General features: G+C 41.7%; 4 protein-coding genes across 6 annotated transcripts; 2 read left to right on the top strand and 2 right to left on the bottom strand.

Annotated features, from left to right (window-relative positions):
- Positions 1-4,065: 4,065 nt before the first annotated feature.
- Positions 4,066-6,744, top strand: LOC124854767 (nuclear receptor 2C2-associated protein). The gene is made up of 5 exons (XM_047343137.1): positions 4,066-4,158; positions 4,324-4,414; positions 5,550-5,655; positions 5,786-5,853; positions 6,264-6,744. The coding sequence occupies exons 1-5, from the start codon at positions 4,121-4,123 to the stop codon at positions 6,384-6,386; spliced, it is 426 nt and encodes a 141-aa protein (XP_047199093.1). The 5' UTR covers positions 4,066-4,120; the 3' UTR covers positions 6,387-6,744.
- On the bottom strand, positions 6,716-9,159 carry rfxank (regulatory factor X-associated ankyrin-containing protein). 2 transcript variants are annotated; one of them, XM_047343136.1, is made up of 9 exons: positions 8,897-9,159; positions 8,691-8,789; positions 8,433-8,534; positions 8,284-8,349; positions 8,081-8,181; positions 7,863-7,988; positions 7,674-7,740; positions 7,099-7,179; positions 6,716-7,002 (listed from the first exon to the last, which is right to left on the bottom strand). In XM_047343136.1, the coding sequence occupies exons 2-9, from the start codon at positions 8,782-8,784 to the stop codon at positions 6,941-6,943; spliced, it is 699 nt and encodes a 232-aa protein (XP_047199092.1). In that variant the 5' UTR covers positions 8,785-8,789; positions 8,897-9,159; the 3' UTR covers positions 6,716-6,940. The 2 variants fall into 2 exon arrangements, with proteins under 2 accessions (XP_047199092.1, XP_047199091.1); XM_047343135.1 differs by having other exon boundaries at positions 8,894-9,158.
- borcs8 (BLOC-1 related complex subunit 8) lies at positions 9,137-15,423 on the top strand. 2 transcript variants are annotated; one of them, XM_047343138.1, is made up of 6 exons: positions 9,137-9,289; positions 9,511-9,623; positions 11,055-11,119; positions 11,209-11,316; positions 11,938-12,029; positions 13,446-15,423. In XM_047343138.1, exons 1-5 carry the CDS (start codon positions 9,253-9,255, stop codon positions 12,005-12,007), a joined length of 393 nt encoding a protein of 130 aa, XP_047199094.1. In that variant the 5' UTR covers positions 9,137-9,252; the 3' UTR covers positions 12,008-12,029; positions 13,446-15,423. The 2 variants fall into 2 exon arrangements, with proteins under 2 accessions (XP_047199094.1, XP_047199095.1); XM_047343139.1 differs by lacking the exon at positions 11,938-12,029.
- Positions 11,268-16,577, bottom strand: tmem221 (transmembrane protein 221). The gene is made up of 3 exons (XM_047343134.1): positions 15,804-16,577; positions 14,092-14,177; positions 11,268-13,163 (listed from the first exon to the last, which is right to left on the bottom strand). The coding sequence occupies exons 1-3, from the start codon at positions 16,103-16,105 to the stop codon at positions 12,619-12,621; spliced, it is 933 nt and encodes a 310-aa protein (XP_047199090.1). The 5' UTR covers positions 16,106-16,577; the 3' UTR covers positions 11,268-12,618.
- Between the last annotated feature and the right edge of the window lie 4,118 nt (positions 16,578-20,695).

Genomic DNA, 20,695 nt, shown 5'->3' with positions numbered 1-20,695 from the left:
GAAGATCCCTCATGTCTGCACATAGGCTGTATATAAAGATGGACAACATGACTGAACCCAAAAGTGAAGCCAAAGCGCCTGAATCGCCACCTGGTGGCTAGATGCAATATAAGTCCTAAATCCCCCAACCTCCATGTTATTGGATGGGACATGGACCAAACCAAAAATGTAACTACATCAAATAATTTATTCTCAAAGATGATTTCTGTCACTTCAGGTGGTTGATATCACACTGACGTTTATTCAAATGTTTCTTTTTCCAGGAGGTTTGGTTTTAATCATTTGATACTATAAAAACAGGGTGAAACATCATGATTGAGACTGACTCACGATTGGTCGAGTCTTGTACTGGTTGGACTGGGAATTTGCTACTGCGGCTCCATCCCCGTGCAGACTCTGGCTCCAAATGCACAAGATGGCAGGTATATTTGGATTCACTTCTGCAAAGTAAATACAGTGCCTTGCATAAGTATTCACCCCCTTTGGACTTTTCTACATTTTGTCATGGTATAACCACAGATTAAAATTTATTTCATCGTGAGTTTATGTAATGGACCAACACAAAATAGTGCATCATTTGGAAGTGGGGAAATATTACATGGATTTCACAATTATTTACAAATAAAAATCTGAAAAGTGTTGAGTGCATATGTATTCACCCCTTTACTGTGAAACCCCTAACAAAGATCTGGTGCGACCAATTGCATTCACAAGTCACATTTGCAAGTCACATAATTAGTAAATAGGGTCCACCTGTCTGCAATTTAATCTCAGTATAAATACACCTGTTCTGTGACAGACTCAGAGTTTGTTGGAGATCATTACTGAACAAACAGCATCATGAAGACCAAGGAGCTCACCAAACAGGTCAGGGATAAAGTTGTGGAGAAATATGAAGCAGGGTTAGGTTATAAAAAATATCCAGAGCTTTGAACATCTCTCTGAGCACCATAAAATCCATCATAAGAAAATGGAAAGAATATGGCACAACCGCAAACCTACCAAGAGGAGGCCGTCCACCCAAACTGAAGAGTCGGACAAGGAGAAAATTAATCAGAGAAGCAACCAGGAGGCCCATGGTTACTCTGGAGGAGTTGCAGAGATCCACAGCTGAGGTGGAAGAATCTGTCCACAGGACAACTATTAGTCGTCTACTCCACAAATCTGGCCTTTATGGAAGAGTGGCAAGAAGAAAGCCCTTGTTGAAAGGGATCCATAAAAATCCCGTTTGGAGTTTGCCAGAAGCCATGTGGGAGACACAGCAAACATGTGGAAGAAGGTGCTCTGGTCAGATGAGACCAAAATAGAACTTTTGGCCTCAATGCAAAACGCTATGTGTGGCGAAAACCCAACACTGCCCATCACCCTGAGCACACCATCCCAACAGTGAAATATGGTGGTGGTAGCATCATGCTGTGGGGATGCTTCTCTTCAGCAGGTACAGGAAACTGGTCAGAATAGAGGGAAAGATGGATGGAGCCAAATACAGGAAATCCTTGAAGAAAATCTGATGCAGTCTGCAAAAGACTTGAGACTGGGGCGGAGGTTCATCTTCCAGCAGGACAATGACCCTAAACATACAGCCAGAGCTACAAAGGAATGGTTTGGATTAAAGAATGTTAATGTCTTAAAATGGCCCAGTCAAAGCCCAGACCTCAATCCAATAGACAATCTATGGCAAGACTTGAAGATTGCGGTTCACAGACGGTCTCCATCCAATCTGACTGAGCTTCATCTTTTTGCCAAGAAGAATGGACAAACCTTTCCATCTCTAGATGTGCAAAGCTGGTAGAGACATACCCCAAAGACTTGCAGCTGTAATTGCAGCGAAAGGGGTTCTACCAAGTATTGACACAGGGGGTGAATACTTATGCACCCAACAGATGTCAACTTTTTGTTCTCATTATTGTTTGTGTCACAATAAAATTTATTTGCACCTCCAAAGTACTATGCATGTTTTGTTGATCAAACGGGAAAAGTTTATTTAAGTCTATTTGAATTCCAGTTAGTAACAGTACATAATGGGAAAAAGTCCAAGGGGTGAATACTTATGCAAGGCACTGTATATCAAGCTAGGGCCAGCAGGCTGACCATCCTATCTTAGGATATAGACTGGAGACATGAGAAATACTAACCTGGCTCTTATTAAGGCCAAAATACTCTAAAGCCAACACATTATATCAAGTTTGTTCATCCATAACAACAGAATGTCAAGTAGTCCTTTTACATGGCGTTATATGATGGACTATACTATTGGCTGGGTGTTTTGTGCCTGATAGCCTCACATTCACTAAAGATGTCTTTGATTTACAAAAAGAGCCCACGATTGCACATGTGAGCCCCACTAGTTAGCAGCATTAGCAGCCCACACAGGCTACATGTAATGAACTGCAATGCCAGCTCATCACTCTCTCATGTTGTTGACAAGCAAATATATGAAAACCTGTATAAAACATGCGCAGATATACAGTATGTCACCATCATTCACAGATATGAGAAGTGAAAGTTATTACAGTAGTTTTCCATCACAATTTATACTCAATCTCAAATACATGAGTCTGTAAAACCTGAACCGATGCTGCAATGCGCGCAATATAAGGTTCACAAAGAGTGTGTGTGTGTGTGTGTGTGTGTGTGTGTGTGTGTGTGTGTGTGTGTGTGTGTGTCGCAGCCTCACAGTCCAGTCACCCTACCCAGTCCCCTGCACAATTTTCACGGAGGCTGGGTTTCATCAGGTTTTGTATTTCAGACCTATTGATTATCCGCAGTGAGGGGGCACCGTGACAAAACCTCAGCAGGAGCTCTCTGTCGGTAATGAGCCATGAGCCAAGTACACGCTCTCTCCTTCACACACACTCACACAAACACACACACTCATCACTTTTTAGGACATTGCATAAATTTGCATTCTTTAACCCAACCCCTAACACTAACCCAACCACTATTTCCCTCAATTTAGGGGATAGGATTTTGCATTGACTTCCATTCATTGTGAACAGCCTAACCGTGACCACTTCATACTGAACCCTAACCTTAACCTAACCACAATTCAAATCTTAACCCGAACCTTAACAAGGAGCTCAGGAATGATGTTTTGCCTCATTTAGACCGGCCTTTGTCCCCATTAAGACTACTGGTCCTGATAAGGTCAGTGTTTGTACTGGAAAAAGTCCAAAATCAAGCAGACACACACACACACACACACACAGTCACAGGTCACTTTTGGGGACATAACACACATTTGCATTAATTTCCATAACCCTTTACACTAACCTTAACCACAGACCAGCTTGTCCCCCCTAATTAGAGAAGCTGTCTGCAACTAATAGGACCTAAGTCTGAAATTTGTCCCAAAGGTAGTCTGAGAGAGAGAGAGACACACACACACACACACACACACACACACACACACACACACACACACACACACACACACACACACACACACACACACACACACACACACACACACACACACACCCTGTCATATTGCTTCCCAGGTTTATGAAACAGAACTGTGCTCTCTAGTAAAAGCAGTAAAGCTCTGTTCTTGGATTCTTTTAAGATCCAATCTGCTGTGAATCAATAACACAACAGTCAACAGAGCCCAGCACGGATTCACCTGAACGCACATGTTACATCCACAGACTGTATATAAAAACATCCTGCACTGGACTTCCTCTGTTGTTCTGCATGTTCCATTTTAAAGGAGGGCAGTGTTTCTCTGATCGATTCACCTTTAGTCCGTGCAGCCCTTCTCTTCCTGATCGATCCTTATGTGATCTGTGTGGCTCATGCAGACAAGAGGACTGAACCACCTGCAGCTACACACACACACAGGTGGAGGTCAGCACGTGCACCGCCTCTCTACAGCCATGACACACACACACACACACACACACACACACATGCTTTCAACTCTAGTCTACAGCAGTTGAGAGCTTGGCTAAAAATGATAAATTGTTTACCTTCACAGTGGACCTTCTTCCCTTGTTCCCGCGGTACGAGACCCCCATCTTGTGGCTGGAAATAAAACAGCTGCACATGCACGTCACTGTCGCAAAAAAACCACCTCGTGGCCGCGTCGCTTGACGGCAGTGTGTGATTTAAGCAGGGTGACATGGCTTCATCGGTGATATGCACAGAAACACAGAGCAGGTACACTGTCATTAAATCAAGTGTATTCATGAAGACTTGCACGTTAGGGACGTAGCTGTCATGACAACACGTACTAAGCTGTACACGTGTTGTTGCGCTGTGTAAGGGAAGCTAGCAGATGTGTAGCTAACAGCTGGTGTGTTGTTGTTGTTGTGCTCTCTCCAGGGTGAGCACTGTGCTGAACAGAGATGTGAAGCAGTTTGGAAAGAAGTTCCTGTTTGACAGTAATGAAGAGACATGTTGGAACTCAGACCAGGTAAAACTACTGCTGCTCTGTCTACATATACTACATACACTACTTTATACCTTGTACTTTGCACAGCATGTACTATTTGCTGCCTGTTATGGTTTTCTATTATTGCAGCTGGTAAGTCTTCAGATACTTCGTTGTTTTTTCCTAAACGATACAATACTCAAGATAAAAAATGTTCATTTTTTAGTTGATATCATTATTATTAATATGATAAATCTCACATTTCATCTTCATCTTTCTTTTAAGTTTAAAGTCAGATTTTACTCCCGAGTGAACGTTGTGGTTTTAAACGCTTTATTATGAGCAGAGAGACACTTGATGAACAGCAAAGCATTTTACAAATCAGAACCAGATCAAATATGTTTTATACCTCCTCACTGTGCTTCCACAATATTGGTTTATATTGGACTTTTCTTTTACTACTATTGATGGAGTTATATATATTGATATTCTCTAATACCCTGCTCTATTAGATTGAGATTTTTTATTACATTGTAGGGGGGAATAGTTGCAGTCATATCAGAGTGTCTTTAGTACCCAGTAGTACCTCCTGTTTTGACTTCACTGTGTTACTTTTTCAGTGTAAACACACAACATACCCCAAACCCTGATTTACAATTTATATAGTATGGAATAGAGATACACAAGATAACGAGCAACAAATCCTCCACATTATTCAGGCGAGAGGTGGAGCAGCCGGGTGCAGCAGACAGAGACAGGAGCAGTTGTATTAACTGTTGAGATCACGTGATTTTCTTTACAACACACAGACACCGGCGTCAGCTCTTATCACCACAAACCCTCTTGACATCTTCATCTGTGTTTTCTACGTGTATGACGCTCTTTCACTTTTTTCTTTTTGTTTATTAAATTTTTGCGTCTGTCGCATCTCAGAAGCTTCATTAACCCCACCCCCACTCTCTCGCGGTGAATCTGTCCACACATCGAATTCTCCTGAATTTCTACAGATTATACCAGGAGGCCAGTTGGAGAAAGTCCGCACAAACTGCATATCTTTTCCCTCGGACATTTGCGTTCACACATGCACCTCCTCTGGAGAATATACAGAGGATCTGCAGAGTTCAGTGCACGTCTGAAAGCAGCTAGGAAGTCATTATAGGAATGATATCTTCTGCAGGGTGAATGTCAGTGGGTGTCTCTGGAGTTCCCGCAGTCTGTCCGGGTGTCTGAGTTAAAGGTCCAGTTCCAGGGAGGCTTCACAGCAAAAACATGCCGACTAGAAGGTAAAAAACGCCCAGAGACTACATTTCCCTTTTGATAAACCCCGTCACAGATGATGTGACATCTCAGTGTTTGCTATTGCAAGTGTTTTCTAAGTCAATGTTAATGATTTTCCACTTGTGCTTTCTGTAGGTTGCCCAAAAGATGGAGACATCACAGTGATCGGCCAGTTTTACCCAGAAGACAACAACTCCCTTCAGATATCCTTTATTCTTATTACACAGTGTTCATCAGGGGAGATTTGAGTGGTTACTTGGCACACATTGCAGCGGAAATTAGAAAAACTAAATTTGAAGAGCTGCTCTCTTTATTTGTTGAAATAGATATTACATTTGAATTATCTGTAATTTACCATGCATGATGTATTTATTACAGCATATTTGAGTCTAAACACAGCTGCTGTATCAGCCAAATGAGTGTTGCTTTTCTTTTAAATGCATACTAACGTAAAATTAATGCTGTTCGACCAGGGTTATTACAGCAGTTCCAGCTGTACCTGTCACTCTTGTTCCTGTTGCTTTTCTAGGTTCATATTAAGTATCTGATAATATTTTCCTGGACCTGCTTTTCATTATTACCACACTTATCTTGTTCTTAACTCCACACCCACAGCTTTCCCATACAGGAGGCTCCTGCAGTGGCCAAAGTAAAAATAATATTTGAGAATAGTGCCGACTTTTTTGGGAGAATAATTGTTTACTCCTTGGACATCCTGGGGGAAAAGGCTTCATGACCATTTTTTCAACCCCTTCATGAGACAGGAAATGACCCCTGGGTAAAGTACAGGGCACGAGATGGTGTGGTGGCACTTGGGAAACATGTCATCTGCACTGCCAACTCCTCAGCTGATGTGAATGAGGCCTTTTTTGGAATGGGTCGCTTTCAGGAATCCGTCAGGCAATCGCTCTTCGTCACTCAAAGAGAGGAGGCTTGGCGTGGAGTCTGAACCAGAGTTTTAATTGCAGATTAAGTGGCTCTGCTGTGACCATAAACGCACTTGTATTCACTTGTAAACTGTATCAATATTGTGCCTTTTTACTGAAGCGACATTCCAGCAGAACAAACGGTATAAAAATACATTTTTATTAAAACTTGTTTACAGTCATTTTTTGCTGTCCTTCACCCACTGCACACAGGGTAATGCACATACATGGAATAAATGCTTTATAAATTCAAATGCAGCTTACTAAGTGTAAATGTCTCTGCATATGTAATAGTCTATTACAATAAGTTGTAACAGAGGTCTAAGTCATCTGAGATCAACTGTTTCATTTATTTAAATTCCTGTCATGTTGCTGTTGGTGTTGGCTTGTAGAGTTTCAGAATATGGTCCTCCAACACTTTCTGAACTAGGAAACAAAGGATATGAAAATGTTAATTCGCTGCAGCAAAACTTCTGTTTACAGTAATCTCTTGGATTTGTCAGGTATAAAGACAATACATACTCTTTTTGTGTCCGAGCGCAACAGCTAAGGCCGTTGGGCTGTACCCAGAGTCGGACTCAATGGTCATGTCTGCTCCCTTGGCTGAAAGAGTAAATTTAAAAATATTATTTCAGGGTGACTGCGGGTCCTTCAAGTTTGATGCTTTAGATTCAGTTTTACAAAATAAGGCTGTCTGAAATTCTGGCTCTTAATTATTAGACACGTCACCTCTAAACTTTCTCTACTCTGCCAGACTGAAGAAGAATTAGAGTTCTGGTATGCGCTGTGTTGTTCATCTGTTTCTGGTTGTGTTTATGCAGTGAGCTAATGCCTTTCTAGTCAGCCTACTCACTAGTTTATGGTGGTTAAAGATGGTGCCTGGAAGAGCTCAAGAGGCAATCTGTCTTTTGTGTTGAAAGCAGTGGAATCTAATGGACATAAATGTTTTAACTTGGTACAAGTATATTCTCAGTTTATGTGTATTGGGTCCTAAATTAGATTTCAGTTGGTATTGAAATGATCTTAAAAAGTCTTAAATTGAAATTGACACCCTGAGTTTGCTTGAAAGCATCATGACTTGTAGACATGCAACGTACCTAAGAGCACCTCCACACATTTGATGTGGTTCCCTCGTACAGCATAGAGAAGAGGAGTTCCACCATTCTGACATCAAAATACACGAGTGTTCATTAAAAATAAAATCAAACTGTAGTTATACTTCAATGTTTACAAATAAATCTTACAGGTTTTTCTTGTCATGTGACAAAAGAAATTCATGACTTTACCCAGTCGTAAGTGTTGATGTCGACTCCATGTCTGAGAAGAGACTCGACGATGTCCACGTAACCTCCAGAGCTGGCCAGTGTCAGGGCACTCTCTCGCTCCCTTGCTATTGTTTTGGGGTCTGCCCCCTTAAAAAAAAAAAAAAAATACATTAGTGAGATGGGACATTCGGTCTTAATGATGTGCATCTCTAACTAGTCATCAGTTGCTTACTTCTAACCTTTTCCAAGAGAAAATCCACCACTGCTTTCTCTCCAAACGCTGCTGCCCACATCAGAGGAGTGAAGCCCCGTTCGTCCTGCTTGCTGAGCAGTGAAATGTCTGCAAAATGGAAAGGTCACGGGCCAACAGAAGTCATTTTATACGGCCTAATACTGGTGCATTGTGTTGTTCTGCTTGTTGGACGATTCCCAGCCTCCTCACCTTTACTCAGGTGTGCAGCCACTTGTGAAACCTCGCCTTGAGCTGCCAGCTGGTGTATGGACAGAGCTGGTGGAAATAAATGATGCGAGTCATGACAATGCAAAGTTTTCTCAGCCCTTCACCATCAGAGCACCGGTGCCTGTGCTTACAGTCTAACGTCGCTGGACGCACGGTGACCTCATTCCCACGCTGTTTGTTGGTCAAAGTGGTGGAGTGCCTGAACAAATCGTCTTCATCCACATCCATGATCTCTGGAGACACCAGCCATGTGGGCGGAAGCAAGACATTCACCGTTAAATTCTTTTAAATATGAGGTGGCTTAAAAAGACACTATAGGAAACTTATATTCAAGTTTTTATAATATATAACTTCTATATTTAGATACAAAACTCGAAGGGCACTTATACCATAGGACCTGTCATCTGTGGAGTCGCAGGGACATGCATCAGAGTTACGTGTATTTCTCACATCTGCAGCCTCATCTTCACCTCTGGCCTCCATGATCACTGCAATAGAAACAAGACACAGATGATTACGTGCTGTGCTGCCAACAAGACAAGTAGAACTCGTGTGTTTACAGAGCATATATATATCTATATCATTCTCTCACCACCTCCAGCATCACGGTCTCATTTGCGCTAACTTCCTGAAAGTAAATCATTTCAGATCGCGCGGTGGGTTCCCGCTGGTCATCGGAGTGGTTCCACCGTTCACTGCTTATCAATCAGTTGATTCGCTATTAAACTCAATCGGTTAGTCGACACAAAGAGACGCGAACCCGTTTGAATCGGTCCCGTGTGCCACCGTGTTTCTGTGGGGGAACATCGGGTTTGTTTCCCAATCGCTATTTCTGTCCGGAAATATTGGAGTGTGACACATGACAACAAAAACACGGAAGGAGCAGGAGTCAGCTGACACCGCTCGCGCTGGTTTGCTGTCAGTTTGTCACTGGGACCATCGCCGTTCACTATGGAGGACCAGGAGATGCAGCTGAAAGTCAGACGGGGTAAATACCAGCTGTATCTATTAGCATCAGCATGTCGCTTACCTCATTGTCACCTCGCAGCCATGCTAGTAGTCGTTAGCTCGCCTTAGCCGTTAAGCTAACGCTGCACCACTAGGATTGTGTTGAGCCGAGCGTCTCTTATCCCTGTCCCCCCTGATGCCTGACGTTTCCCTGTGTTGTGTCTAATGTCGTGTTGTCTATGTGTGTGTTTGACCCTGCAGTGACTGACAAGTTCACAGAGAGCATGTACGTGCTGGCCAACGAGCCGTCCGTGGCTCTGTACCGACTGCAGGAGCACGTGAGGAGGTCGCTGCCTGAACTGGTGCAGCACAAGGTAATGGAGGTTTCCACCCATTCACACTGGTGCAGACTGAAACACCCTTAAAGGTCCAGTGTGTTAGGTTTAGGTGGTCGATTGGCTATAATCAGAGTGATGATTTCACTAGTGTGTGATCATCTAAATTGTACAAATTGTTGTAGAATGGGATCTCTTTATATTTAAATACTTTACGTTTACATCAGGAGCAGGTCATGTTTTTTTCTACAGTAGCCCAGACTGGACAAACTATACACCTTTTGAGTTTTTATGACACTTGAAGGCTAGAGGTTCTCTGTCATGCTTGGAGGGTGAGGTGAGGGGGATTCAGCTGCAACATGCAACTTCACCACTAGATGTCACTATATTATACACACTGAACCTTTAAAAGCCTGTTGACCCTCTTCTTAATTTCACATGTTATTTAAATACATAAAACTGAGGAGGACACTAATAAAGATATATAGCGTATGAATTATATTTTCCCCTTTATTGTCTCTTCTTGTCACTGACATTTTCACAAGATACTTTGACTCCTCACAGAAGCAAAAGCAAAGGTTTTACCTTTAACATTAACAGTGGCTCTGGTCCCAGTTAAGTCTCAACACGAGTGTGTCACTGAGTCAGACAGTACAACACCAGGACCCTAAAACTGAAGCAACAGAATGGAGTTCATCAATCATTATTTTATTATTTACATCTGTGCTTTTCCTACTGTATATGTACAATTCAACAATATCCAGTTATAATATTCAAGAGGTATCTTTGCTGGTATAAGTCTCTTTCTTCTTTTCAAGCTTCAAAGTCTTTTGTGTTTGATGCTGAAATAGTTGTCTAGTAGCTTTCAGCCTGGAAGCCGTATACCTGTGTGTTGAGTGTTTTTGCTGTAATTTGTACAGTGAGTAAAAAGCTGAGAATAGTACTTTGTAAGCTATAGATTTCTGAAGACCGATGTACAATTTACCTTTTGTGTTCTTTTTTTACCAGGATGCAAACTTTACGTCAAATGTACACTAATGATCATAAAAAATTATGATACGCATCAGGGTTTCATGCACTGTGTGTTCTGACAAATACCTGTCATAACCATGTTGTAAGATTTCTACAACTTGTAGCACTTTAGCTCTTCTGTTGCTTTGGACCAGACAGGATACCCTTTGTTCGTGGGTTGTCCCTTCTCAGACCACTGTCAGTGTGTTTCCCACTGTTAAATGAGAGCATGCACGTTGCTGGGTCACACAGTGCTTCATCTGGCCATAATGATTCAGCAAAGTCACTCAGCTCTTTTTCCCAAATCTGACACATTGTCTATGAGAACTGACTGTTTCCTGAATATAACTAGGTCATGTGAATCAAACCCAAAGGCCACAACTAGCAGTATGATGGGATTTTCCATCTCACCTTGGTGGGATTTTTTGTAACTTTTACTTTGTGTCACTTCCCACGCAGACAGATATGCAGAGCTGGGAGGAGCAGAGTCAAGGAGCCATCTACACTGTGGAGTACGCGTGCAGGTGAGAAGACGCACAGAACATATTTCCAGAATCCCACTGGCCCACTCCCATGACTGTTAATGCTTAACTTGATCTTCTGTTTTCTGCAGTGCCGTGAAGAGCATGACCAACAGCAGCATGTATTTCAAAAACATTGATAGCCTCCTCCGTCAAGCCATCAGCTTGAAGGAACAGATAAACAACTCTCAAGGACGCAGGTAGGAGGCAGCAGTGACCATTGAGAATACACAGACACGGTGTTCTCCAGAGTGTAGAGGTTTCGGTGTGTGTGAATATTTGAAACCTTGATGATATATGACAGCAGTAATAATACATATCTCTACAAAACACCTATTTCTACAAAATGCGCACAATCTCTCCAAGTGCCTCGATAATATCAGTGCTTTGCTCACTTTGCCAAACGGGTGGTTATCTTCAAAGGTGGTTTTCATGCACAGTTATCTTTGCAGACCAAACATAGTCACAAACACAATTACCGTCAATGGATAAAAAAGTCACACACTTGTAGAAAATAAGTCTTTGCCGGATCGTCCACCCCTACAAAAATGTCCACTTCATTCTTTATTCCACATCATAGCTTTGTTCCTGTATAACCTTTTTTTCTGTTCGTATTATCTAATCAATATTTTATAATAATTTATTTTTGTTGATATTTTGGGACATCTGCTATTATGACTTGTTTATTTGCACTTTATCCCCCCAATAGCTGCAAAGTATTCTTCAGGCCTGTTCTGAACTCTTTGTAGTTAATGGGAGCTTCATATTTTCTGTTGTGTTTGTCTGTGCCTTTTTCCCCTCCCAATGACACTTGCATGCAGCTGTCATGATGTGACCCCCCCTCCCAGTCCCCTTGTCTCTGCTCTACATGCCCCACCCTCTTCCTCATGACCTCTGAACAGAGGTGTTCAAGGTTAGTAGTTCCTCCAGACATGACAAGATCAAACTTAGGCCTATATTTCAATGCGAGACATTTTGTCAGCCAGAAAGTCAAACATGCAGTAAAACGACCTTTTCAGATTTCGTGAACATTGTTTTAATGTCTTATTTAAATGCAAAAATCATTCTACTTTGAAATTGAATTATATTTTACATATTTGATTTAAGACAAAAACAAAACACATCTGCACATTGTGGACAGATATTTGGCAAAAGCTACAATATACAGCAAAATAAAGTATTTACATAATCGCAATGAATTTAAATCAAGTTCAAAGATACAAAATACTTCAAATTATACAAAATATGCTCAATATGTTTTTCAACAAATTCTAATACCAGCATGAGAAATCAGTTGATAATAGTGAAGTATATTTTTTTCAATCTCAGTCGCATGTTGTCTGTAATCAATCAGAATAAACATGTGTTTATAATACAGATTGAAAGTTCTTCGTCTGTTTGAGATGACTCTTGTGTTCACATTCCCCTTTTGAAAAATTGTACATGAAAGTCACCAGTGTCTTAAATCATATTGTTAAATCAGAGGGTGAGCTTCCTTACTGTCAAACAAGGGTAGAGTCTTTTGCAGAAATCCCAGACTTGCGTGCAAGGACACTCCTCATCTCGTTGTTGACCCCATTCCAGGGTTTTGCCTGGGCCTGCAACAAACCTGATTCAGTCGACAGGGTCCTGTGCATCCGGGGACCGCTGCCACTGCTGCTGTAGCCATCTTTGTCGCTAGCATGTCCCTGTGAGCCTTGAGCAGGGGAGTACTGCTGCTGCGGCTGGTATTGTTCTTGCTGTCTCGGGTGGCCCAATTGAGGGTAGGCGAACTGATGTTGGAGGTGAGACTGGGTGCGGTGCATCCGTGGTTTGTCCACGCCAATTTTGAGCTCACAGGGACGAGATACAGGCGTGCTGCTGCTCCCATGGTCGTTCTGGTAGAGGGTGTCGAGGTGGTCGCCTTGATAGCGTTTAGAACTTCGGGAAGCTTTGACCAGAGAGTGGATTACAATGACCAGCAGGACTAGGATCCCTGAAGAGAGGACACAAGCACTGGCAATGCCTGTTTCCACCTCAAATATCAGGAGCATGAAAATGGACATTGCTGCAGAGGAAGAGGAAGGCGAAAATCAGATAATTTATATTCACAGACATAGGGTTAAATACCTCCCTCTATTTTGGGCAAACAATGTTAATCTGTAATCAGCTAAATAACTATACTCAAAGCAGATTGTGAAAGTTATTTTCTAACTAAACCCCAGCTTCCTGCTCAAGTCTTAATAGGCACATTTTTGGGAGTTTGGAATCACAAAAACGTGTTTAATTTTGTATAAATGTCATTTAAGAGGCAGAGTGTTCACATCTGATATTTTCTGTTTTTTGGCAGGAAAAGGACCATTGACTCTGGCGCACCAAAGGAAGGTGGAGAAAAGCACAACTCTGGGATGTGACGTGACTTCCTGAGCAGGCAGTTTTGCTTTCTACAGCTCTGGTACCTCATGATTGTGGCTAATGTGGGGTCATAAGGACGACACCTCCTCATCACAATGGAGTGACTGCCTCCACTGGCCCCATAGTACAAGCCGCTGAGTGGAACAGAGCACCACAGCGCTGCCAGGTTCAGCATTAAAAACACTTAAGTCATGGACGCTGCTCAAAGAATGCATTGTTCTCTCTGGACTGGCTGGACGGACCAGAGAGAAAGCAGCAGAGCTGTTTTTGCTTCTGCTGTTGAAAATCAACAGTAATGCCAGTGTCTTGGACGCTAGATTTTAGTTTTGTTTTTCTTTTTTTGTTTATTGTTGATGGCTACATACTGTGAGTAGCCTGCATATAAATTATAAAAGCTTAAAACACATTCACATTGAAAACACACAAAAGTGTGCTAGAAGGCAGCAACAGGTTCCCAGCTCCAACTCGTGTTTCAGTGTCTAAGAATATGTTCATGTCAGATTGTGCAAAAATGTTCTTCAAGAGAGAATTCAGACTTTAAAAACATAAGAATCCCATTATTCATTCAGTTTTGTTCTTACCTGCTAAGTAGACAGAGACCCCCAGGCAGAAGAGTCCAATAGCCACATGTCGCACAGCTCTGCTGTCCAAGAGGAACCAGTCTGCTCTGTTGAAAGAAATGTCATATAGTTTATGTCATGCTTCAGATGCAGTATGTGTACACTTAAACATTTTAGTTTTTAGAATGAATATTTAGTTTTAGTTTTTTTTGCACCTTCTTTGCCATATAATCAAACTTCTCTTGCTCCTTTTTATTTCTCCCCCAATAAGTCGTCATATCAGAAGTGTGAGCCCTAAAACATTCAATTGATTATTTGGGTATGTTACTTAATGATTTGTGTAGCTCATTGCTATTCACATTTTCTTGGAGTGTCCCCTCTGTCAGTGGGGAGGTCGAGGGCCATACTTTTGGATTTGTATACCGACGTGGGAAAGGACCGGCTAGAGGCCGTGCACTGGGTGCATAATGAGAGGAAGGCCATTGTTTGGATGGGATTCACGGGGGTTGTGAGGTGGGGGTCGACCAACAACATTGCAGTGCGGGCCTCTGCACTCTGACACATGAGGGCTTTTATGCTTCTGAGGCCGTGTTTTCTTTTAATGAAACTTAATACAGTTGAACTTAGATAAGGCTGAGGTTTACAGGGGAACAATTAAAGGAGCAGGAGAAACATACTAAACAGATTAAATGCTGATTTCCACTAAAAGCAACAGTGTTGTACACTTACAATCAAAGACTAGAAATTACAAACCCATAAGAGATGAAGTATTGTTTTGCTCTGCTCTGTATTTCAATTTAAATGTCCAAATACATGTGTGTTGGAAGGGGGAGGTTTTAAAGCAAACCCATTCACCTCAAACTACAGCCACAAAATTTGTGATAAAGTTGTGTCTCTTTAAGACTTTTATAATAAGTATTTTAATTTGCACCATGTTTATTATTTATTACAGAAACGTTAGATTGTATATTGGTTTCAAGGCATGTGAAAGGTCATTGTTAAAGTGAAATTATGTAACTTTTGGCCAAAGAGTAGCGACTGTGGCTCCAAGTAACAATGGCAGATGCTAAAATGAAGCATTTTAAGGCTGTAACAGTGGCATCAGTGAAGAAGTAAAAAAAACTAAAGATTGATAGAATATGATAATTGAATAATAATCATAATGTTGATCCAAAGTTCCTGTCCTCTCCAGTTTTTTCAGTCGGTTCCTCATTTATTTGTCTCATGTTATGGCACTGTAATGTTATCGCCACCATTGTGGACTGAATGATGTTCATTGCTGTCTTCTTTCCTAGTCATGTTTTATTTTTAAAGATTTTGTTGAATAAAGTTTATTCAAGGGAAAGAGAAAAATGTCTTTCAAGAGCTTGCTTACCTTTGCCACCAGACACAAAACTATCATTCTTACTATTAATTAGTAGCCTGTAATTACTATTATTATTATTATTATTATTATTAAATGATGAATTAAGCATTTAACTTCTAAATGATAAAAAAATTAATTGATTTGTTATTTTAAAACGTACAGACAAAGGAATGGTGATTCTCCTGTGCGTATTGATACTGTAAGTGTAGTGAGGTCCCAGGTGTGTTAAAGCCTTTAAACGTGACGCAGCCCATCAGGAGTGGCCGGAACTATCTGTCTAAGTAATACTAATACTAATAAGTAAAGTGAAGTAATGGCCGCCGCAGCTGCAGGTGCAGTCTGTCTGTCAGGTGATGGAGGTGAATACCTGTCGGTGTCCTGCTCTCCTCTGCAGACCTCAGTGGAGAAGTAGCTGTGCAGGAGACACACCGACACGGAGCTGAGGTTCAGGGTGAGGGACAGGGCGGACAGCACCGTGGACACCGGCAGCAGCACAGCCCACACATGGGCCGGGATGACCGCCGAGGTGGAGGGGGGAGACTCCTTCACCGACGCCTGCTGCGACTGGAGCTGGAAAATCAAAATGACCGACAGCACCGACATGATGGCGGATAAAATCCCCAGCAGAGACAGGACGATGAGGGACCGCTGGCTGTACTTGTGCGTCATCTTGGTCCAGAATCTGGTTCCAGCGCGTAAAAACTTTGCATCCGCTTCGAAAACAATCTCCCCGGCGATCCTACACTCCCATAAAGTGCGCTGGCACCGCACACACACACACACACTATTCAAAGTAGTCGTGTGTCCCTCCAGGATGAACGCTCTCCTTCCCACACGGCCGCTGTTTGCGGTGGTTTCGCCTGTTGCGCGCCCCGCTGCCCAGTCTGAGCATGTGATGTGCTTTAAATCCCCAGATTAAAAAGTTCCCAACAACAATGGACTTTTTCTCCTGGATCCTCGGGAACAATGCGTGGACATGCCGCCGCCACATGCAGGCTGAGCTCACTGAACAAACACAAAAACACCGGGGCTGAACAAAGGGCTTCCAAACTTTTTTATATCTTCCCATCATCACCTCATCAAACACCCTTTTAAGTGCATTGCATTTATATTAATAAAGTGAAAGTTACACCCCAAAAAAAATTGCTAAAGTTCCAAAATGTATCGTCAAGATGAAAACGTGCATTTTTATACCCTGATATGATGACGAAACCTCTGCAGTCTTCTGTCAGATTAGCCTAATTCGTACGGCTGCTGTCCTCATGGAGTGATTAAAGGATTACTATAACTGTGGGATTGTCCACTCGCTTCAAATGCAAAAGCCGATAAAGGAAGATGCATTAAATAACATAATATATTTTTAATCAAATGTGACTCCTCAAGGTTCAAATGGTTCCTGTGCAAAATGAGACCATGGCAGTTGCATACATTACAGCAAACTTTTCAGGAATTTGCAGCAGCAGTAACCACCTCAGCTCACCTCTATTCATTGTAGAAAAGCCCTTTTATTCTCGCTGCAACTCCTCAGACTGTCTGACTGTTGCCAAACATACCAGGGATGCACTTTTTTTTTTCATTGCATCCACTTACTTTACAAGGTCTGAAACCTACACCTATTGCGACCATGTAATAAAAATGTTTAATACTTGTCAGGTATAGCTATATGCTTGATTTAAGATGTTTAATATTCACTATATAATGTAGTTATTAATATAGGCTACCGCTGCCGGACTGCAAACACCCTGACATACTTAAGGTGTGTGACTGTTGCTACAGAGGCCTTATTGTTCTGTTGGAGGTTGCGGGGGTCGGTGAGACGATGAAGGTGCAACCCTCGTTCTGTTGAGACGCAGATAAGAATGTAGCTATTAAGGTTCACAATGTGAACAATCGTTCTCACACATGTACACTGACCATGGAGGCTATTTCTGAATTCGACAGCCTCACCACAAGGCTCTATAAAGGGTCGCGGCTGATCTTGTCGAAAGCAGAAGTGAGAAGTTTCAGGAAAATGAAAAAAAAAAATGGACTCGATGAGGAAGGTTCTCAAAGGCACTTTCATCTCTCTGTAGTTTCTACTGAATGGCTGTTATAACCATGGTTCCATTCAGCCTCCAGTCAGATTGACAGATCTCTTACAGTGCTAAGAATAAAGGTGTACGTGCATAAACATCACACTGAAGAAACTACCATTTCCCCTTAGCTACAGGTGATTAGCTGCTGGGGCTTTGCTCTATCCTCTGTCGGCTTCATGTGGCCCGTGCAGATGAATCCTGGAGGTACGGGCTGCGGCGGTCTGCAGGGATGTTACTAACTATTGCATCAGATTCCCAGTTTGAGATAACCTCTGGGGATCACGAACCGTGTGTGTGGCTCTGTGAGACTGCTGCGTCTGCTCCCGTCGGTGTGTGTGGGAGAGAGAAATAGAGCTGTTGTCCACACTTCCACAGACGATCTGTGCAAATAATTTGTCACCATATTATTTTTAGGAGTACATCTTGTCACATCCCAAAAATAGTCAATAATGCAGCTCATTGGGTTATTACCTCTAAATATATCTTTTAAGCTGAGTGCATGCTGCTTTCCATCGGTGTCCCGTAGCTTTGTGTTGGATCATTTTATTCCCTTTTCATTATATCGGAGAAGTGCACAGGTTTTCTTTTAGAGTTCAGACATAGGCTGTTTTTATTCTGGATAAAGTGTTCACATGGAACATGAAAAATCTGGCTATTCATATTCATGTTACATAATACTGCTTTCTGATCATTCATCTGCAGGTTTGTCTAGATTTTTCACCACCACAGCCACTGTGAGATAATAATAAGAATAAGAACAAGATTAATACATTTTATTTATATGGGGCGATTTTAATTTACATAGGTTATAAACAGAGAAAAGCAGGTGGGTCAGAATCATAGTTAAGGTGTTTGAATTACAAATCTATCCTGGTCTCTATCAGAGAACTGCAGGTAATATACATATATTCTCAAAACTGGGATTATGTTTAATCCAGGTTTCTGAAACCGGGATCACTGGTGCGCATATAAACGCTTTCAGTGTGATGCTTTCTGACGGCCTCGCCACAAATAACTTTGCTTGTGAACCTCATGTAGAGAACATAGGAGTCAGAGGAAACTCATGTAACTTCTTGTTATGAGCTATGCTGTTAGGCGCTCCTGTAATTTAGTTCAACCCATATAGGCCTGTATGTGGACACACAATTACAATTCACTTCAGTTAAAATTCCATTTTGTGCAATTACTGAAAACAACAGCAGAATTCAGCCATGATGTGGAGACGCAACTGTGACCTGACCTCATCCACTGAGTCACAGCACATAAAGATGTATATTAAACCTAATTAATCTGCGGGGAGTCAGTAAATTGCCCGAAGACACTTCAGCAGAGTGAACTCCTGCCAATTGGCATTAACCTCCTTCTTATGGCTGAAGAAATGACTCCTCAACCACCGTAAGTTTTTAGCCCCTAACGTACACAAAATATTGTGTTTTTATTCTCAGAAACTGTCAAATGTTTGTTTTAAATGAGGCTGCAATTTAACTGCAATAATATATTTCCTATGAATACTACAATTCCTTTATTTTTGCCCACATTAAAATGGACTCTATTGATTATAAAAAACTAATATCAGTGCAGAATGGAAATTAAATCATGCTGCACTCTTGTAAATTAAGGTTCATGATTAACACGGTACAGTTGTCCTCATAAGGCAGTGGCTTTAACATTTAAAATATTGTTTTCCTGCACATTATTTATTTACTTTTGCTTTTGTGCATAGTTTTACTTCTTAAGGTATAAATGAGGAAATCATTCTAACAACTCCTGAAGCCGGTGTTGATCAGGCTCACACTTCTCAAGACACATCTTTATAAAAACTATTTTATCATGTGATGTCTCGCGCTTTTATTATCTGTATGTTCATCATAATTAGGGCCCGAGCACCGACGGTGGGAGGCCCTATTGTATTTCGAAGGATTTTTATTTCCCTTTTGGGGCTTTTTCAGGGCCTAGCCATGCTCAAATTCTCACCAAAGGTTGCAGGAAATTCAAACCCTAAAAAATATTTGAATTCTGGAGTAATTTGAAATGGGCGTGGCAAAATGGCTCAACAGCGCCATCTAAGGAAAAGCCCCTCAGTTAGCTTTCACCGATCTTCACAAAAATCGGGACACCTGTGTATCATGACCAGACGCACAAAACAGTCTAGAGGTGGATTGTGAAAAACACAACAGGAAGCCCGCCATTTTGGATTTAGTGGCCATTTCGGCCATTTTCCACATTTTTACTTTGACGAACTTGTCCCAGGGCTTTCATCTTTTTGGAAAAGGCAGACATCACAGAAGATGTATAACAAATAATAATATTTAAACTTTTAAAAATAATTTCCCTGATCTTATTTACTTGGGGAAATTATTGCCATGACCCATGACCATGATCACTTTTGACCCATGTTGTGTATCAAAGGGTTAAGCTGAAAGAATAACACTTGATTGTGACTCACTATATACAGACTAATAGATCTGTTCAGGTCAAAAACACTTCAAAGGATTCATTAAGCAAATAATTAAAAATTAAATAATTTAAGCAAACTGACAACAAATAATGATTTGCTTAATGAATACTTTTAAGTCATTATTTGCTTAATGAATCCTTTGCTTTAATGTCACAGTGTCAGTGGTGTTAGATTCCTTCGATGTCTTAGATGCAAAGGTGAAAGATTTATACGATCTGAAGAGAGAAAAGAGTGTTTTTGACCTGAACAGATCGATTAGTCTGTATATAGTGATAGGGATAGCCCCACCTACTGCCAAAAGGAGGTAAGCCTCGTTTTAAAACTAAATTCGATTTAGATCAAATTTTCACCATGGGGTCTAACTTGATGGCGTGGACCGTAATGCGTGATTAGTGGGCGTGGTCCAGTGGTGCATGACGGACGCAGGAAGTGACGTGTTTATCCTTCCCGCGGTGCACAAAACGCACGCAACAAGGAGCCGTTTCGCCCGGTCCCTGTTCTCCCCGCGGCCGCTTCAGGTCCCGAGATCTTAAGTGCTCAGGCCCGCACAGTGCTGCTCGTAGCCCTAGTTAGGGCCCGAGCACCTCCGGTGGGAGGCCCTATTGTATTTCGAAGGATTTTTATTTCCCTTTTGGGGCTTTTTCAGGGCCTAGGCATGATCAAATAACTGACTAGCGCCCCCTAAAGTGCAGCCCCGGCACCACGATTGGCCGACATGTACAAAAA

The sequence above is a fragment of the Hippoglossus stenolepis genome, chromosome 14, assembly GCF_022539355.2.
Source record: "Hippoglossus stenolepis isolate QCI-W04-F060 chromosome 14, HSTE1.2, whole genome shotgun sequence".
NCBI classification, from domain to species: Eukaryota; Metazoa; Chordata; class Actinopteri; order Pleuronectiformes; family Pleuronectidae; genus Hippoglossus; species Hippoglossus stenolepis.
Note: the sequence above shows the minus strand (reverse complement) of the source record. Positions and strands in the feature narration are given on the sequence as shown.